Genomic DNA, 18,455 nt, shown 5'->3' with positions numbered 1-18,455 from the left:
AAGATAATAGATAGGTTCAAATACTTTGCATTGTTTTCTTGTAATCTATCTAATATGAATACTAAAAAATGGATATTTATTATTTATAGTATTTTGTTTTTTTTTTTTATAAAGAATGTATTCCAAAACAGATAACATGTTGCATATACAATTAAGGAATTTCTAATGGAAAAATGAAATAAAAAATAAAAAATACGACGTAAATAGACAACTATAACTTTCTTATTTCTTCTCTTTTTTATTAAATTAGCGAAGCATCATCAAACCAACTTATTCTTTATACAAAAAAAGGTTGCTTCTCTTAATTTTGAATAATTTTATTTTCCTTGTACATCATAGCATGGTTTATAGAAAAATTACAATTAGAAAAAATGATTTATACAAAAAGAACTGAGATGAATATGATATACTTCTTCTACAAATTTATCAGCGAATCATAACTTTTCAATAAACCCAGCTTATGTGTGACACATTAAATCACATAATGTGCATAGAGGAAAGTATGTAATTAAGAATCTTTCATTCGTGCTACCATAGGGATGTCGAAACTTTTATGGATAGATCCATTTCTTAATTACAATTTTATCATTTTCACATACAAGTAGTAGGTTCTTAATTCTACGCATGTACATGCATCATGTGTGAAATTCAAGTCGAACAGTTGGTCAGACACAAAGATGAATGTCGTACAAACAATTTTTTTTTATATATATGTATATATATATATATAGATGCCTCCAATTTCACAGTATAACAATGCTACAATTAAAAACAATTCTCTTAATCAGTGTAAACAATTTATTTTACACAAGAGCAATACTCTGACATCAAAAAAGCGATAATAATGGATAATGTATAGTAATAAATAAAGTATGAAATGTAAATAATGGGTATTTACAAGTATGTAAATGGCAAAAAGCTATAACAGAGACAAAATAATTGTTTTATCATCCGTAAATATAATCTCGTATGTATTTTACAATGAATTCTGTCGCTTGTTTGCAAAGTAACATCTTACGTTAATATCGCATCATGTAATACCTGTACACTTAGAACCTAGAGAACGTGTAACCATGACACATACTAACACGTTAAGATGCTTGCCTCTGCTTATACAGCAAACAAGTGACGAATTCTATGAGAAACACATACCAATAGTATCCTGCATGAGTGCTTATTTTCTATTATAATTCGTCTATAATATTTAAAGGGAGCACCATGATAAACACGCATGCGGCTCTCTATCCCACTTGGAAAATTGATTAAAAATCTCGTGCCCGTACCCCCGATTAACTTACGTTAACATAAATGCACAATTCCGATTCAGTACACTAACAACCTCAATTATAACTCTCTTTACTCTTCTCTATTTAGTTCCACGCGACTGATCAAAGTTAAACTTTGATCCTAAATAAAAGTATTACAAGCAAATGTGTCACACGAGAATATGACAAAATATCACAGTTCCGAGTTTGAAAAGTCGCTTCTGAAAATCATGGCTCTCCCTATCCTTCTTTCTATCTATTTTCCAAGACAGTCATGAATTGCAAGATATCCTAGTTAACAACAACCCTAAACGCTACCATGAGATTATCTATTTCGGAAATCGTAACGTTTAATAGTAATACATAGTCATATACAACTTGCTAAGGATGCTGTAATCTGTATACTGGCTGCTAAATGTTCCGAATGAATACTGTATGTATAATGTATGTGTAACGTCAGAGGTGACACGTAGATTCAGATCGCATTTCGTAAACGAAGCTTCATTTCACTGTTTTAAGTATTGGTTGCTAAGTTATGGAGAACCGAAATAACGATGCATAATTAGTCAATTATTTCTATGGAAGAGTGATGAATAATAATACAAAACATCGTTACTACGCAGAATGTACATGACTATTAAACTGAAACGTTAAAAGTATTATACCTTACGATTATGTATGTTATGCTACTGTCTCTCAAATATCGGTAACTTATTCTGCTCATAATTTGTAAATATCCATCACTCTTCATATATTAACTTAAAGGGAAGAATCAACTGACTTTAAAGCGATATATATTCATTTTGAACGTGTATAAAATCGAAGATGGAATGCTGATGTACTTAATTTCGTAAACAGTGAATTTTTCCTTTTCTGTTAAGTTTTATACTGTATCAAGTTATTTGTTCAATCATCCAATCTTTCGCTTTCTTGAATCACGTCAAAAAATGTACAAAAGTAACCTGTGTATCATTTATACACAAATTTAAACGAGAGTATACAGCATTCCTTTCTTCTGTGTGTTACTTGTTGAGAAGTTATGGATTTATTTCTCGCTTAATATCCCTGGTATCATATGCGTTCTCACCGAACAATCTCCAAGTGATGTAGGATAAAAAACAATAAATACAAACATGTTCGTGTATCAAAAATATTAATTTTCGTAAATAAGAAAAAAATGTTTAAATAAACACTTGGTAAATTTACAAAATAAGAATATTCATGAAATGTTGCATTAAAACTTGCACGAAACCATGGGATATTAAACTGAGAAATCACATAGCACGCTTTCAAACGCTGACATGTTATTTAGTCAAATAGATGCATCGTAAAACGGCATGACAGTCAAGGCTAAATATTTTGAACATTTCAACAAATTGCACAGTTCAAGGTTCATAGAGATTATCTCCCCCTCAATAAATCGATTCGGCACTTCTCTTCAAGAAGTGCCAGCGCAAAATTGATTATCCTTAATACAATACTCGTGACTAAATATTTACATCAATGCGTTTTACAGCTTCAGTCTATTAAGCTTCTGAACCGCGACAGCCTTCGAATTTTCGCAATGTGCGACATTTTATGAAATTATGATCGAACTAACCGTTCGTCGAAGTATCACTTAACTTTCCTACTGAGCAGGTGGTTGCGGCTCGCTGGGCATATTGGGATTCGGATATGGCGATAAAAACGAATAATTCGGATAAGGTGGTGGAGGATGTGGAAATGGAGGATAGTAATTTGGAGGATGCGAAGCGGGAGGCGCGTAACCCCTATGTATGTAAGGATCTGCCGGTGGAGGAGGACCATGAAATGCCGTGTACATGTGAGCGTAATCTGTATTATATGTTGGTCCACCATATGCTGGATATCCAGGCGCACCTATATCATAAATTCAATTTCATCATACACTTATGTCACGAATGAACAATTTTACAAAACAAATATACACTTACCGCTCGGTGGATAAGCTGCTGAAGAAGCAGGTGCAGGGGGGTAGTGCTGCGAGTATGGGTCGTAGGGTCCAGGTGGATAAGGTCCAGGATAGCGACTACTCGTAGGATGGCTAAATGCAGTAGGTATATGCGCGTCATCCCTACTCGGAGTACTCGCGATCGTAGTAGTCACCACCGTTTCTGTCCCTTTACTCTCCGTTGTATTCGCTAACGTTTTGGCAGTCGTATTAGGTACTTGTGAATACGCAGCAGGCACGTTCATCATTGCTCTTTCTTCTATAGGTTTCCCCAAATCTGCTTGCGTCTTGGTGGTATCTATCGGAAGTCTGGGATTTGTTGCATGAGGTGGAACGCCAGGGAAGTACGTACCGTAAGGGGTGGATAACGATCGCGATCGTGGGTCGGTGTAATCGTAGTACCGAGGATACTGAGCGTATGGATAACCTTGTGGAACATTAGGCTCGCCCTGTATAGACGTTTCTCGTATACTCGATTCCGCCATTTTGGGAGAGGTCATAGTGTTGGTTCCTGTGCATACAGATACAGTAGAAGAGCCTATAATCGACTCTGCCATGCCTTTAGGAACTTCTGCGTTTCGTAACGTAGGTGCTGGTGGCACTTGCATAGTCGACGATGCAGATTGTTGCGATAACAGTGATGGTAATGGAGTAGATGTCGATTGCGTTCCAATTTGCGATGATATTTGTGGTGGCACGTGCGAAGTCATCTGCGATGATACTTGTGGCTGTATTTGCTGTTGTATTTGAGGCTGAATTTGTGGTTGTACTTGTGGCTGAATTTGTGGTTGTACTTGAGGCTGGATCTGCGATTGTACTTGAGGTTGAATTTGCGGTTGAACTTGTGGTGGTACCTGTGCTTGTACTTGAGGCGGTACCTGCGCTTGCACCTGAGGCGGCACTGGTGCCTGTACTTGCGGTGGAACCTGAGCTTGTACTTGCGGAGGAATCTGAACCTGTACTTGCGATGATATCTGTTGCGTGGGGACCTGTGACTGTACCTGTGGGGACACCTGTGCTTGCACTTGAGACGATACCTGTTGAACTTGAGGTGATAGCTGAGTTGCTACTTGCGGTGGCACTTGAACCGATACTTGAGTCTGTACTTGCTGCGGCACTTGTGATGGTACTTGCGGCGGTATCGACTGTAACATGTGCGGTTGCATCTGAGGTTGCACCTGCTGTTGTATTTGAGGCGTTACTTGTGACTGTATTTGGGAAGTTTTCTGTGGTTGTATTTGAGGTGTTTGCGGTGGATCTTCGATTATAATTTCATCGTTAGACGCGTCTCTCTTTTCGTGCTGAGTTTGAAAAGCATGTCCATAGTTTGTCATCGTATCAGTTCCTTTTGAAACTTGCTTCTCAATCGAAGGAGAACACTGTTTAGTAACTTTTGCTGCTAATTCCACGTCCGTTTGATCATGCGTTTGAACTCCTTGTGCAGTCATACCTTCGGGATTATATGCTTGACTATTTTCTTCGGACGACTTTTGTAAGGAAGAATCAGTGTCCGAATTGGACACACGACTGTGATTATGGGGACTGTAATCCGTGTTTGAACTGACTTCTGCAACTACGTCTTCTAATCTGACTTCTTCGACCCTTTGCTCCGTTCTGACTTGACCGTCCGAAGAGTTCGAATTTTCTCCGAGCGTTGAGTGATCCACTGGTTCTTGCTTTACCTTTGGTAACCTTGAGAGGGAAACTTGGTTGGTTAAATTAACTTGACTCATATAAGGCTTAGCAGTTGCAGTGACAACAGGTTTCGGTCTTTTCGAAATTTCTTTGTCAGCAAATGGTCTATAATTAGGACCAGTTCCTGGTTTATTAACTGTACGACTACTTGGTTGATTACTCGAAGACGATTTCGGTATTATAGAAATAGCTGAATTATTTCTTAACGGAAATCCAACTTCTGGCTTGGAACTTCTCTGTGTTATTGAAGCTACACCTAAAAACACACAAACGTTAAAAAAGTCACAAAAAGTAAATTACAAGCATTCAAAGAAAATTAAAATCAGTATACCTTTTTTGGGCTCCTCTTCTCGTTTCTGTTGGTTCAGTTTGAGAGCCGTTCGAATTGCAATAATTTTTCCAGATTCTAGTTGCATGTAAATGCCTTTCGGACTCTTCAGCACCATTACTCGTTGTCCAGCTTTTAGCACAATGCTTCCCTTATCGGGAGAATTAGTAGGAATCACAACGTCTAAAGGTAATGTCATTTCTTGAGCACTCATCCCTTGTCGTTGCCACACTTCCGCTGGTATCCATCGACTCCCAGTAACGGTGCGCGAGCCTAATCCCTCGGCACCGCGTTGCTGCATTGGTCTAACCGAAGCCACTGGTTTCGATGTAGTACTACTATCACCGCCTCGAATTGCTCTAATTTGTAATCCACCTGCTGCAATAATACATTATATAAAACACAGATATATTTGTAAACGTTACGTAACGAAAAATAAATCATACCCCGTGTTGCAGTATTCCCAGGCACGTAATTATAACTAGGTCTTGAACAATTAGCAGCCATCTTTTCGAGTTCATACCCACGACGAGCTAATCGTTTTTCAGCCTGACTTAGTTTCTTATCCTTTCGATCAACAAGAAGGCTTTCATGATGGAATGGTTGCTTCGTAAGTAACGAAGAATGCCGTTCTAACACACGGTGCATGATTTCATCGGAATAGCTGTCCTTGGTCTGTGAGAAATCCTGGACTTGACTGTCCTCTTCCCAATCCCAAGACAACGTGGTAGCTTCCTTCAGGGACAGATGAGCGTCAGGATTACACTGGTCCACAACACGATCAGCCATTCCTTGTTTACTAATTTGCCTATCATATATTTTTCTTTCTAGACAATTGTCAGTAACTAGACGATAAACAAAACATGGTTTTTGTTGACCGTATCTATAGACTCTACAAACAGCTTGCGTGTCATGGCAAGGATTCCAGGAAGCATCGAACACAATAGCACGATTCGCGCCCACGAGATTAATACCTAGCGAACCAGCTCGTGTAGAAACGAGAAAAAGATGAATTTTTGGGTTATTATTAAATTCATTAATAAGCTTCTCTCTTTCTAGAGCACTCGTGCTTCCGTCTAGTCTATAGTAGTTCACATTTTTAATCCAAGCATCTGTTTGTCCGTCTGGATATTTCAAACTATTTCTAGCTAAAAAATCTTCAATGAGATTCAACGTAAATAATGATTGAGAAAATGCTAAAACGCGATCACCAAGCTTAATTGCTTCATCTAATATACAAAAGAAAATCGTCATTTTCGCAGACGCATCAATTAATCCTGGTACATAGCCCTTCATTAATTCTGTTGCCTGCAAACAAGAATATTAATTAGACACTCGCAGTCTAACATTATTTATGTTTTGTTTATATTATATTTACCCAATCATATGGAATTCCAGGATCCTCCTTTCCTCCTGGAGAACTTTTACAATCTTTCTCTTCATCTTTTGTAAGGATCTCATCGTCTGATTTATCTTCTTTCTCTTTATCCAATATATCTTCTTTTTCTCTTTCATCCTCTTTTACCGAATCACTTTGATTCAATCGAGGACTATGCGATGTACTAAGACTTTGCATAGATCTGGGCACACTAGTTTGGCAACCTGATTCAGTACTGTAGCTTGAACTCGTCGATACATTACTCTGATGTATTGGCTGGCTTTGTACGCCAACACTTGATGTCATTTCTTTATTATTTTTGTCGCATGATGTTGCATTTTGTATATGAGTGGTAGATTGCTGAGATTTCGAATCGTCTGGACGTGGATTTACATCTGAATTACGGTTATTGTAATCATAAGATTGACTCTGATAATTTTGCGATGGAAAGTAATTATTCTGATATCGATTAACATTAGGATTCACATTAGGATTCACATCCCTATAATAAGAATCATTGCACTGATCAGATCGAAACGGTTGAGAATAATTTCTTTGCCAGTAAGGATCTTCTGGTCCCTTCATCTGACCCACTTGATTTTGATGATTCCCGTCTGTCGAATAATTCGATAAAACAGTATTCTGTGACTGAGTCTGGTTTACTGGATAGTTATTCGTCGAACTGTTGGATGAATTTCCACCTTGGCGATCAGTTGAAAAATCGTGAGGTGTATTGGATGTTGTTGTGTAATTTTGAGCCTGTTGACTGTCTGGTCTGGAATACAGTTGTTCATTTTGATTTAACGAAGATGCTTGTGTTTGTTGATTTTGAGGATATGTAAGAGGCTGACTCTGAGATTGTGCCACTTGTCCTTGCTGAGGAGTACCATATCTATGAGTTGGAGTCTGAGGCATCGATGCTGAACTCTGATGATTAGAACCATATGCATGATTTGGACCTGAAGAAGATCCAGTTTGGTTTTGTGCGTTGGGCGGGTATGAAGATTGATTCTGTGGCGCTGATGAAGGTACAAGATGTGAGTAACCATGCATAGAATTTTGTGCATTTGAGACTGGTCCTTGTTGATCCTGTGGGTATCCATGTGTTTGAGTTGGAGCGTTCGAAGCTGATTGTCCTGTGTGATACGACGAAGAGGAACCCTGTGACACGTTCATTTGGTTTTGAGCTGTTGTAGGATATCCACGCATCTGATTTTGCGACATTGAAGTTTGATTTGGTGGATTTGTCATATATTGATGAGATTGGCCTTGTGACATTGAATTTGGAGACTGTTGATTAAAAGTTAAAGGTGTCTGTGACGGAGGATTAGTATTCACTTGAGAAGGATAGTTGTGGGATTGATTAGACATTGGCATGTTTTGTGACTGTGGGCTGGTATAAGCATGAGAAGAACTTTGTAAATTAAGACTTTGATTCTGTTGACTAGGCGAAAAACCGCGATTTTGACCAGGTGCTGTACTCTGCCCTTGTTGAGTTGAAATATATCCAGTAGTGGAAGTTTGAGAAGCTGCATTTTGACTTTGCTGATTAGCACCATATCCTAATGTAGGGTTTTGCAATGGTTGATTTTCATTTCGTGGATACATTGAATTTGTTTGAGTAGGTGCAGAACTATAATTTTGTGCTTGGTTGGGCGTATATGAAGAATAATCTGGCATCGGCATATTTGTAGACTGATTTGGCATTTGCGACTGAAACGAAGTCTGATTCGAAACTTGAGAATAATTATTAGATCCCTGATTTATGTTTGACCCATAATTACGTCCATGGTCTTGATATGGATAAGACTGACGTGAAAACATTCCAGGTACTTCATAATTGTTTCCTTGATTCTGATCTGGTCGAAATTCTGAATTCGAAGAAGTGGCTGGATATCTTTGGGAATGATTATTATTTGCGGGTTGTTCATTGTTTGGCATATAATTCTGTGACTGATTAGGGTAATTTTGTGAAGTATTATATCCTGGAGTTTGTGCGTATGTTTGAAATGACTGATTTCCATATCTCTGAGTTCCTTGATTATTATAAAATTCATTATATTCTCCGTGATTATTATCATTTCTGTAATATGTAGACTGCTCGTTTGATCTGTAATTCTGATAATTATGGGGATAAGAATTCTGTGGCATAGAATTTGAATATCCTGAATTGTTGTTCATAGGCATAGAATAATTAGAATAATTATTCTGTTTTGATGTATTATGTGAATTATCAGATTCGACATTATCAGTATTAGACGATGATGAAGCATTAGGCTGCACACTGGCTGCGGGCTTATTTTTTATGGTTGTATTCGTCTTTTTTCCTTTTTTAGTTTCTCCTTTTGGCTGACGAGCTTTTGAACGTTTTCCTCCAGCAGCAGGTTTCTCGCCAATTGTTTCTTCTAAATCCAAATCGTCTTCCTCATTTGCTTGACGTTTACGCAGAAAATGATACAAAATATCAGGATGATTCCAAATTTTGCAGCATACAGCGAAAGCCTTTAATGGATTAGGGACAGCCCGTGTTTTAACTACTTGATTCATAAATGTATCGTACAATTTACGCTGATGCGATGTCATTCTAACAAGAAGAATATACTCCTCTTTACGTGGCAAAGAAACTTGTAGTACAGAGTGAGATCTCCTTTGTACAAAACCTTCTAATAAAGCGTGCAATACATGAGCACGGTACCTCATCAATCGTATATCTTGCGGCGTTGAATCAATGCACTGTCCATTTTGAATCGGTCTTTCAAACATGTTACAGAATTCACTTTTAGTTCCTAGGTAATTAGGTCTTACAAAGTCAACCATGCACCAATATTCTAATAGATTATTTTGCAGTGGATAACCAGTCAAAACGATTCTTCGTTTTGTACGTATTTGCTTTAGAGTCATACTAATACTAGCATGAGAATTTTTTATTCTGTGACCTTCGTCGCATATAACTAAATCAGGTCCTGGATTAACTAAAGCAGTATGCATCTCGTCTAGCAATCCTTTATTTTTGTCTTCTTCCTCAACGTCAACAGTATCTTTGAAAGGCTGTCCACGTTTTCTTTTCGCTTTATTTGGCTTTTTTAAAGACAACTGCCTATATAATTCATATCCAATTAATAAAACACCACCGCCAACTTGCCACTCCTGAATTACTTTGGCTCTTGCGGCCATAGTTTTATGAGAATCATTTAGGATATGCAGTCGGAAATGTCGTGGCCTTGTTTCCACACCCAGAGGAGCATCTACACTGTATGGAGTTTTTACTTTTTCAATTTCCTTCTTGTCTTCATTTGTTATTTCCTCTTTCGTTGTACAAGTACCTTCCTCTTTTTTAACTGTTTCTTCTGGTTCTTTCTTTACCTTAATTTCAACATTTAGAGGTAAATTATTTTTAAAACATTCCTTCCTTAATTCATGATCAGATTCTTGAGACATTCGATTTGCATAATTTGGAAAAGTATTGGTAGAATTATCGTAATTCGAATACATTGTTCCAGGATGATGATTTTCTGAGCCGGAATACAGACTATTAGGATTTCGATGTTCCATACTTGAATACATAGGAGTTTGTGCTCGATTTTCCATGCCAGGATATATGTTACCAGAACCCTGATTTTCCAACCCAAATTTTGTATCTGGCATGTTTGATCTCGATTGCATGCCGTGACAATTTACTTCTGATTTCATTGAATCAAAATTAGACATTGGATTAGGATTCGTATTATACAATGTATTTTGTGAAATATCACCCTGATAATTTTCATTCATATGCATTTGAGGATCGGACATATTTTTGTTTAACATATTATCCTGTACATAACCAGGCATCATGTTATGAGTATCATAGCCTTGATGAGCATATGGATTTTCTGACATCATATTCATAGGTTGAGATGTATTTTCTTGTCCAAAACGATGAGCTGATTCTGTGCTAATAGGCCTTGACATATTAGACATGTCACTCTGACTTCCACACTCATCTTTAACTTCTTGTTTAGGTTCTGATCCTGGCTCTGATTTAACATTGGTAGCTTTGCAAAGTTTCTCTGAAGCATTAGGATCTTCATAAGGTAACCACATATTGAATTCTGCTAACCAATTCTGTAATGTATTGATAGGCATAATACAAAGGACTGTTTTTGCTGTAGTACATCGAAAAAAAATATCACAAAAGCTAGCAACTTGGAGAGTTTTCCCTAAGCCCATACTATGAGCAAGAATACAACCAAAACCAGAACTAGTTTTGTACCTTTCAATGCTTTCTACAATATTGTCATAAAGAAAACGAATACCGCCAATTTGATGAGGTTTAATAATACGAGCCACTTGTGGAGCTAAAAATACGTCAGGCTCAGTTTCAGGGTGACCCACGTTAATTAATACTCTACCATGTTCATCTGGAATGTTATATCTATCATTGGTATGCATGCCAGAGTTGGATGGATCATCTTCGTTGTCTGTTTCTTCCTCCCCGCTTGGATCACTTAAAACTATACAGTCATCATCTGAACTTTCACTAGAACTAGATATTGTAACTACATCTTTGCCTTTAGCTGCTTTTTGAGACTTTGGCCCAGTAGAGATTTTTTTAGTAGCATGTATTTGTTTCTCGCGTAATGCTTCTTCAGCTTCAATATCTGAGATATCAGAATCTGAGTAATATTCAGATCTATCCATGGGTTCCTTCTTAGGAACTACAGGTGATATGCTCACTGAGGGCGTCATCATTCGTATTCTTTGTTGCAACATATTAGGACCAGTTGGACGATTCGGAACTCGTGAAATTGATGTCTGTGCTCCTTGATAGACACCTCTGCCCTTTTGCCAACGAGATCCATCTATCGATCTTCTTTGCGTTTGACTTGTTTGTATACTAGAAATGGTCTGAGACCCAGTTCCAGACCCCGAATTTACTTTAAGAAGTACTGTATTTGGTAAACGAACTGGCGTAGGTGAGAACGACGACGATGACTGTGAAATTGTAGTACCCATTTGATTCTGTTTCCCTTGTAAAAGACTAATGACTCTTGTTTGTGTTTTATTGTTTTGCCTATTTATTGCTATTTGCCGCTGAACTTCGCGGATAATTCTTTGTTGTTCCTGTACCCTTCGAAGACGCTCCATCTCTTGTCTCTGGGCAGATAAAGTGGCTTCATCCAGTTGAGTTTCATCCATAACTTCCCGAATATTTCTTCTCATATTTGCTAATTTCTTTTCTGCCTTTGATTCACATTCAGATGCAGTTCCTTCAGTTCCATCGTCTTTTCTTTGTTTCTTTTTAGCTGTGTCAGAATGATCTGAATCAGCATGCCTCTTATTATTCTCAGCACTTTCCTCCTCCATAGAATGACTCTCATGTTTATTATCATGTTCTAAGCTTTCTTCATCATCTGTATCCTTAGAAATTGGTTTTCCAAGTAAATCAGCTTCAGATACTTCTTGACCCTCTATTGGAGCCCCTTTTAATATAATAAAAACATATGAAAAATTGTCATAATACTATCATATACCATAATTAAAAAAAAAAATAATATACAAACCTTCCAAAGGTAAAGTATCCAATATATTAACTGGTTCTTCATCATCCTCTTCAGGTTGAGAATGATGTTGCCGTTCTGACTCCATTCTCACACCAATTTGAGAATCAATTGTTTCATCTAAATCCATATCATCTCCCGAACCCTCAGAACGTATTTCTTCTATTTCTTCTGAGTGTAGTGTATCATTTTTCTTATCATGTTCACCATCAGATGTTTCACCACTAGATTCTTCTGAACTCTCATCATTTCCAGTTTGAGGCTCAATATTGTTCATGTTTGTATTTGTTGAAATTTCATTCGACATCATAACTTCATTAGGCTTAGGGCCTGAACGAGGAGTCACACGTTCTATCGTGACGTCCCCAATACGTGTTAGAAAACTGTCCAAACTATTAGACATGATGTGTTGCAAAGTCCATTAAGTCACAGTATGTTTCATGAAAATTTTGTTTGAACTCATGGAATGTCTTAACACTTTTCTGCATAACACTAATAATTATGTTATGTCATATATCACTTATATTATTTACCCATAATTTTATATCCTTTTAAGCCTGCAATAAGAAATGTATTCCTTTATATGTTAAATCTTCAAAAACAATAAAATATTGCACTATATGAACCGAAATAAAAGAGACAATAATATTAAAACTTGTACTCCAAAAACAAAATAAAATTAAAGACAGTTAGAAACTTACACAACTGATACGATAAAAATAATACGAAATAAAAATTTTGCACATTGTGCATGCTCTTAATATGTATTGAACGTGACAATTTATTAAATTTTCAATATGAAAACATAGTACACAATAAAATTATATATTTATGGAATACATTGCTATATCACATACAAGCATCTTAAACAATATAAATATATAGTAAATATATTCATATCTCATACAAAAGTAAAACGTGTAAAACAAGCTTCACTTTATATACGAAAGAACATAAATAAACATCTAAAGATTCAAAGACCGAAAAGCTTGAACGTTAAAAAGAATCAAGTAAATACAACTTATGCATAGAAATATTTACAAAGAAGATTGCATACAGCAACATAACAGCCTAGATATTGAGAAACTGAAAAGAACGAAAGTACTATGGTCACAATGTGAGAACTGTGAATCATTGAACACTTGCAATTAAACGCACTTGTTGAGAGATCAGTTAGTCACATTCTCGAGTTCACGAACAGGCTCTACGGCAACGAGCTCGACCCTACTGTTTAACGAGAGGGTTACAACAATACCACGGCACAGCTCGTGACAACGTAACCGAAGGTATCGCAGTGAGATGCTCATAATGTCCCGAGTTATTTAAAGTAGGAGCTGTCAAACACAGAGAACGGGAGAGCAGCTCGGAATGTTTGTTTTCAGGCGAGCCGATCCGGCTCGACGATTAGCACCAGGAAGTCACGTCGTTTGGTAACCGGTGTCCCCGCGGAACTTACGCGCGTGAAGTTCTGCCGATGTGTCACGGGCACGGCTGCTTAATTAGCGGTTAATTGCGGATTACAACTAATGACACACACATACACACGTCCGATGGACGCCATAGCGTCGTTGTTCGCCGCTCGACGATCCACGGTTCTCCGCAATGTCCGAAGATCAGCGAACGAGCCTTGTCACTTGGGTTAATGCACGCATCGTTTCGGGCCCTCCACTCGATTCCCGTTCACCCAAGCCGCATGACGAGCCCACGAGAATTCACTTCGCCACCGAAAGCCCCGCTCAACCTCGCACGCGTCACTCTCAAGCTTTCCGCGGCATTTTTTTTCACGCACTTTTTCTAACAAGTATAATCCACTCGGTGGAACGCCATCTTGGCTGCGCTATAAAACATCCGCCGAGCATTCGCGAGACCTAACCCAGAGCTCGGAAGCATCCACTTTTCCAATGTAAATAATAAACAGTTTATTTTGTTTTTCAAATTCGACTCGTCGCGAGCGGAATGAGACCGTATTTTGCATTCGACTGTAACATTAGGCGATACTGTACGAACTATCGTATTAGAGGAATTAAAGTGCGGTTTTGGGTAAATTAATTTTGTTTAAAATAGTTACATTTGGAATGGAAGGGTATTTGAAATTGAAGCCTTTGAAATGTTGTTCTAAATGTTTCGAATAAGCGTGAATGTAAATTGCACTTTGTATGTAATATAAATATTTTAATGATAAAATAGTTTTATTTGAACCTGAAATGAAATAAACAAATCTGTAAATGCAATGGTTTTATTAAAAGATATTTATATTAGTATGCAAATTTTTTTGTATCTCTTAAAAAATGTATTTTAATACTTTAATCTCAGATAACAAAAAAGCACATTAAAAATTCTAGTAGAAATAATTTTATTCATTATGCCACTGTATTATAACATAACAATTCTTATGATAAAACATATGTTAAAAACATTACATGTCTTTCTTCTGTTCATAAATCTATGCAGTAATTTCATTACTCCTCATTACTTTTACAAGTGTATATGGATACTTAATTAATAAGTACGGTAAATCTTAAATATAGATATATGAATATCATATGATTAAAATTAGTACGACTAAAGACCTAGTGTAGTGTAATAGGACTTCTATAATGTCCTACAGGTCTGAACTAGAAAAAAGTACGGATATACGTAATGTCTCTTCATCAATATATAGAATATAAAATTATTCTCGCATTGCACACATTTTGATATCAATTCATATTGCAGAATGTAGACACCTCAATAAAAAAAAAAAGAAAAAAGTCTTTTACACTTATAGGGTACTGTGATGATAAAACTTCAATTTGCACTTTCACATGCATCAATCCAATCATTATATACATCCAATGGTTCAGAGAGTAAATTTATCGTAGTCTGAAAATCTTCTAAACATACTCTACACGTTATTCTTGCTGTATTCCTCGACTTATCCCTGTAAACATAAAATTAGACAGTAAAATGAGAAGTTTAAGTCAGTCGATGATTGACGCAAAACACTGTTATTATACTCACATCTTAACCTCGCACGACTTTTCGTGGTTACAAAACGGACAATTAAACTGTGTATCTAAAGGTTGAATAGCTTTCTTTTTACTCGGAGGCTTTCGCTTGCTCTTTCTTCGACCCATTACGTCTCAATTAAATGAAATTGCACGTTAGTTTAAAAAGAAATCTATGTTATGCTTGGTAATATTTATGTCGTGAACTGTTGCGTACAAGTTGGACGCGGCAAAACACTAAACACTGTAGAATTCGTAAAAATTCACTAGATTCTCACGTATACGTATACACATGATTCTTGTGTAGGTTGTGCATATACTATGTACCAAAGACTCAATTTGAAAATTTTAGTTCCTTGTTTCTAGAAAAATATTCAAAAACACTAAGTGAAATTGGTTAAGTCGATTAGTCACACTTATAATTACACATTATTCGTGAATAGTTAAATTTATATAAGTTGCAAACGTTTATGTACGCCGAAAAACACGTGCAAGAAATACAGTTCATGAATGACTGAAATTCTCTCAATCAAAATTCGAAAAGTACTGTAATATTCACAAATTAAGTAGTCTATTATTGTAATGCTATGAGTGATCTCAATGTGTATCCTTTAAAATAGATAATATTAGAATACTTCATAGAACTCTTCAAAAAACAATTGCATGAATAACCTTAATTTTGAACAGAAATTTGTGTATACCTTTCCCGTCTGCGAGGGAAGCAGAAATTGCTTATCAAGTACTAAGAGTCGACAAAGAACCTTCAAGAAGTAGCGTTTCAAAAAGTATCACATTAGATAATAATTTGTTACAAGTGTAAGTTTGTAGAGGTTTGTTCAGGTTTTAATGTTCCATTATTTTCAATTAATTAATGCTTATAATATTTTGTAGATTATTTTCTGGGTCAGAGGCACGAAAAGTACGAGTAGCACTCACATCATTTTTTGATAGCTTAATTTTAGTAACAGAAACTATGCAACAGTTTGGTCCACCTGTACCTACTTATAATTATTACTAAGTAAATAACTTGTATCATTTTCCATACTCTGTATTCATTTTTAAAATGGAACATACACCTGCTCCATATGGACCAAGATCTGTCTATGGATATGCTTTGTATATAAGTTCAAATATGCTTTTCCTCTTATTTTTGGTGTGGGCAATAGTACCGGATCAAATTCTGCATAATTTGGGATTAACATATTGGCCTTCCAAGTATTGGGCTGTAACAATTCCAATTTGGGCCTTAACTGCGCTTGCCACCTTTGCATTTATTATTTATCCAGCCATAAATTTAACAATGACACCAGATATAGATGATATTACAACTATTACAGATAAATATTCACGTCCCAGAAAAGATACTGTGCCTGGTGGTATACCTCCTGTGTCTGACATTCCAATAACAGAAGTTTGTAGAAAACTATATTTAACGAAAAAGAAATGAGAATAAATTGTATTAAAAACTAATAATTGTAAAAAATCTTAGTTCAGATTTTATACTTTGGGTAAGAGCTGTTCAAAGTTTGATGGAATAAAAATACATATTTTATCTTTGAATAAAATAGTTGTTATATTTGAAATATATAATTGTTTTTAAATTATTTATACATTACACATATTATTTTTATATAGGTAATACATCATTTTTATTTGTATAATTTTTTCGTGAATATACCGTCATATCGAACCGATTATGAGCTTCGTGAGTTACATAAGCCGATAACGTGGGTTTTATATAGTACAAGAATAAGAAAAACACATAGTTACTGACTGTATTTTTTTACGATCACATCAATTGATTTATAATAATAAATGCAATAATGTTGCGCGGTATTTCCAGTCTTACAAAAACCGCTAAACCCTCAGATTTACGAAAATTGTTAAAAAATGTAGTCGATACGAATACTACGTTCTGTAGTTTTGAGCTACTCCCTACAAAAAATAATGATTTTTATCAAAGGTTCGTATATTACACAGCACAATACAATACATAACTTTTTTATATTTTCTTTTATTAAAAATATCATCAGCTTTTTTGCAGAGACAGATAAATATCATCCTCTTTTTTATGCATTAACATGGCATACGAAAAATACGACAAAAAGTTATTTATCTTTGGAATTAATTGATATATTCCCAAGCAATACAATTCTGCACTTAATTGTTAGTGGTTTAACACGCGACGATGTGTTAACGATTCTAAAAGAAGCACTAAATCGTAGTATAACCAATATTTTTGTACTAAGAGGAGGTAATTATTTTTACATTACTTGTTTTCTTCGAATTTATATATCCATTAACTTTAATTTTCAGATGCGACAGTTGCAAATAGTGAGTTTCCATACGCCGTAGATTTAGTACGTTTCATACGAAGTCACTTTGGAGATAAATTTTGCATATGTGTTGCCGGTTATCCAGATATGCATCCAGAATCGCCATCCAAAGAATTGGATTTATTTTATTTGAAAGAGAAAGTAATTATCTTGATTCAATTTTGACTCTGATTTTACAGGTTTAAGTTTATAACATCGTCAATTCAATTTGAAGGTTGATGCAGGTGCTGATTTCATTATAACTCAAATAGTTTTCGAAGCATACGCTTTTATACAGTTCGTGAAAGATTGCAGAAAAATTGGAATCGATGTTCCAATTATTCCTGGTATCCTCCCAATTCCGAATTATGCGTCCTTCGAGAAGATGGTAAAAATTTGCAACGTTAAAGTACCACTGAATATTTTACGTACTTTAGAATCCATAAAAACAAATGACGACGATGTACACGCTTATGGAATAGAATTAACTACAAGTATCATTAAAGACATCATTGCAAGTAAAACTACTTGTGGATTTCACTTGTTCACGTTAAACAGGTAAATTTGATAATTCAATAAAAAATGAAATATAGATGTGTTCATGAGAAATATATATTTCTTAATTACAGAATATCATTGACTTCAGAAATATGTGACAAACTAGGTACATTCAACTAATAATCCAAGAATGAAACAAATGTTCGCAACATATTCCTAATGTACACATACATATTCCTAAGTAAAGTGTTTATATGAAATCGTATTACGCGCCAATTTACTTAGTGTAATTACCAACCGTTAAAATTCCCTATATAGTCAGTGCTAAAATATCGAAGCATACAATTAATTTACGCTAAGAACCGTATCTATGAGATACCCCAATATTCCTAATATCAACAAAGTACCTATTAAAAAAATACAGTCTAAATCGTTCAATCGTTGATTATACTCACTAAAAGCAGTCGTAAAATCAACCTT

General features: G+C 35.8%; 5 protein-coding genes across 7 annotated transcripts; 3 read left to right on the top strand and 2 right to left on the bottom strand.

Moving 5' to 3' along the window:
- Positions 1-228: 228 nt before the first annotated feature.
- On the bottom strand, positions 229-12,578 carry LOC143176951 (uncharacterized). Of its 2 annotated transcripts, none has more exons than XM_076374639.1 (6): positions 12,179-12,578; positions 6,636-12,097; positions 5,704-6,565; positions 5,261-5,635; positions 3,218-5,185; positions 229-3,143 (listed from the first exon to the last, which is right to left on the bottom strand). In XM_076374639.1, exons 1-6 carry the CDS (start codon positions 12,576-12,578, stop codon positions 2,893-2,895), a joined length of 9,318 nt encoding a protein of 3,105 aa, XP_076230754.1. In that variant the 3' UTR covers positions 229-2,892. The 2 variants fall into 2 exon arrangements, with proteins under 2 accessions (XP_076230754.1, XP_076230756.1); XM_076374641.1 differs by having other exon boundaries at positions 5,261-5,632.
- Positions 12,579-14,517: 1,939 nt separating this feature from the next.
- Positions 14,518-15,417, bottom strand: LOC143181012 (transcription elongation factor 1 homolog). Its single transcript, XM_076381189.1, has 2 exons — positions 15,176-15,417; positions 14,518-15,095 (listed from the first exon to the last, which is right to left on the bottom strand). The coding sequence occupies exons 1-2, from the start codon at positions 15,289-15,291 to the stop codon at positions 14,963-14,965; spliced, it is 249 nt and encodes an 82-aa protein (XP_076237304.1). The 5' UTR covers positions 15,292-15,417; the 3' UTR covers positions 14,518-14,962.
- A 33-nt stretch (positions 15,418-15,450) lies between these two features.
- LOC143180948 (EKC/KEOPS complex subunit LAGE3-like) lies at positions 15,451-16,620 on the top strand. Its single transcript, XM_076381057.1, has 4 exons — positions 15,451-15,766; positions 15,850-15,978; positions 16,054-16,180; positions 16,500-16,620. Exons 1-3 carry the CDS (start codon positions 15,750-15,752, stop codon positions 16,178-16,180), a joined length of 273 nt encoding a protein of 90 aa, XP_076237172.1. The 5' UTR covers positions 15,451-15,749; the 3' UTR covers positions 16,500-16,620.
- Pig-p (phosphatidylinositol glycan anchor biosynthesis class P) lies at positions 16,079-16,891 on the top strand. The gene is made up of 2 exons (XM_076380928.1): positions 16,079-16,670; positions 16,798-16,891. The coding sequence occupies exon 1, from the start codon at positions 16,226-16,228 to the stop codon at positions 16,607-16,609; it is 384 nt and encodes a 127-aa protein (XP_076237043.1). The 5' UTR covers positions 16,079-16,225; the 3' UTR covers positions 16,610-16,670; positions 16,798-16,891.
- A 26-nt stretch (positions 16,892-16,917) lies between these two features.
- LOC143180534 (methylenetetrahydrofolate reductase (NADPH)) lies at positions 16,918-18,389 on the top strand. Of its 2 annotated transcripts, none has more exons than XM_076380365.1 (5): positions 16,918-17,125; positions 17,196-17,416; positions 17,479-17,639; positions 17,713-18,035; positions 18,107-18,389. In XM_076380365.1, exons 1-5 carry the CDS (start codon positions 16,986-16,988, stop codon positions 18,153-18,155), a joined length of 894 nt encoding a protein of 297 aa, XP_076236480.1. In that variant the 5' UTR covers positions 16,918-16,985; the 3' UTR covers positions 18,156-18,389. The 2 variants fall into 2 exon arrangements, with proteins under 2 accessions (XP_076236480.1, XP_076236564.1); XM_076380449.1 differs by having other exon boundaries at positions 17,011-17,125; positions 17,207-17,416.
- The last annotated feature ends 66 nt before the right edge of the window (positions 18,390-18,455 follow it).

Source organism: Calliopsis andreniformis, chromosome 1 (genome assembly GCF_051401765.1).
Source record: "Calliopsis andreniformis isolate RMS-2024a chromosome 1, iyCalAndr_principal, whole genome shotgun sequence".
In the NCBI taxonomy this organism is placed as follows: domain Eukaryota; kingdom Metazoa; phylum Arthropoda; class Insecta; order Hymenoptera; family Andrenidae; genus Calliopsis; species Calliopsis andreniformis.
The sequence above is the reverse complement of the archived record's forward strand: the minus strand, read 5'-3'. Positions and strand labels throughout refer to the sequence as shown.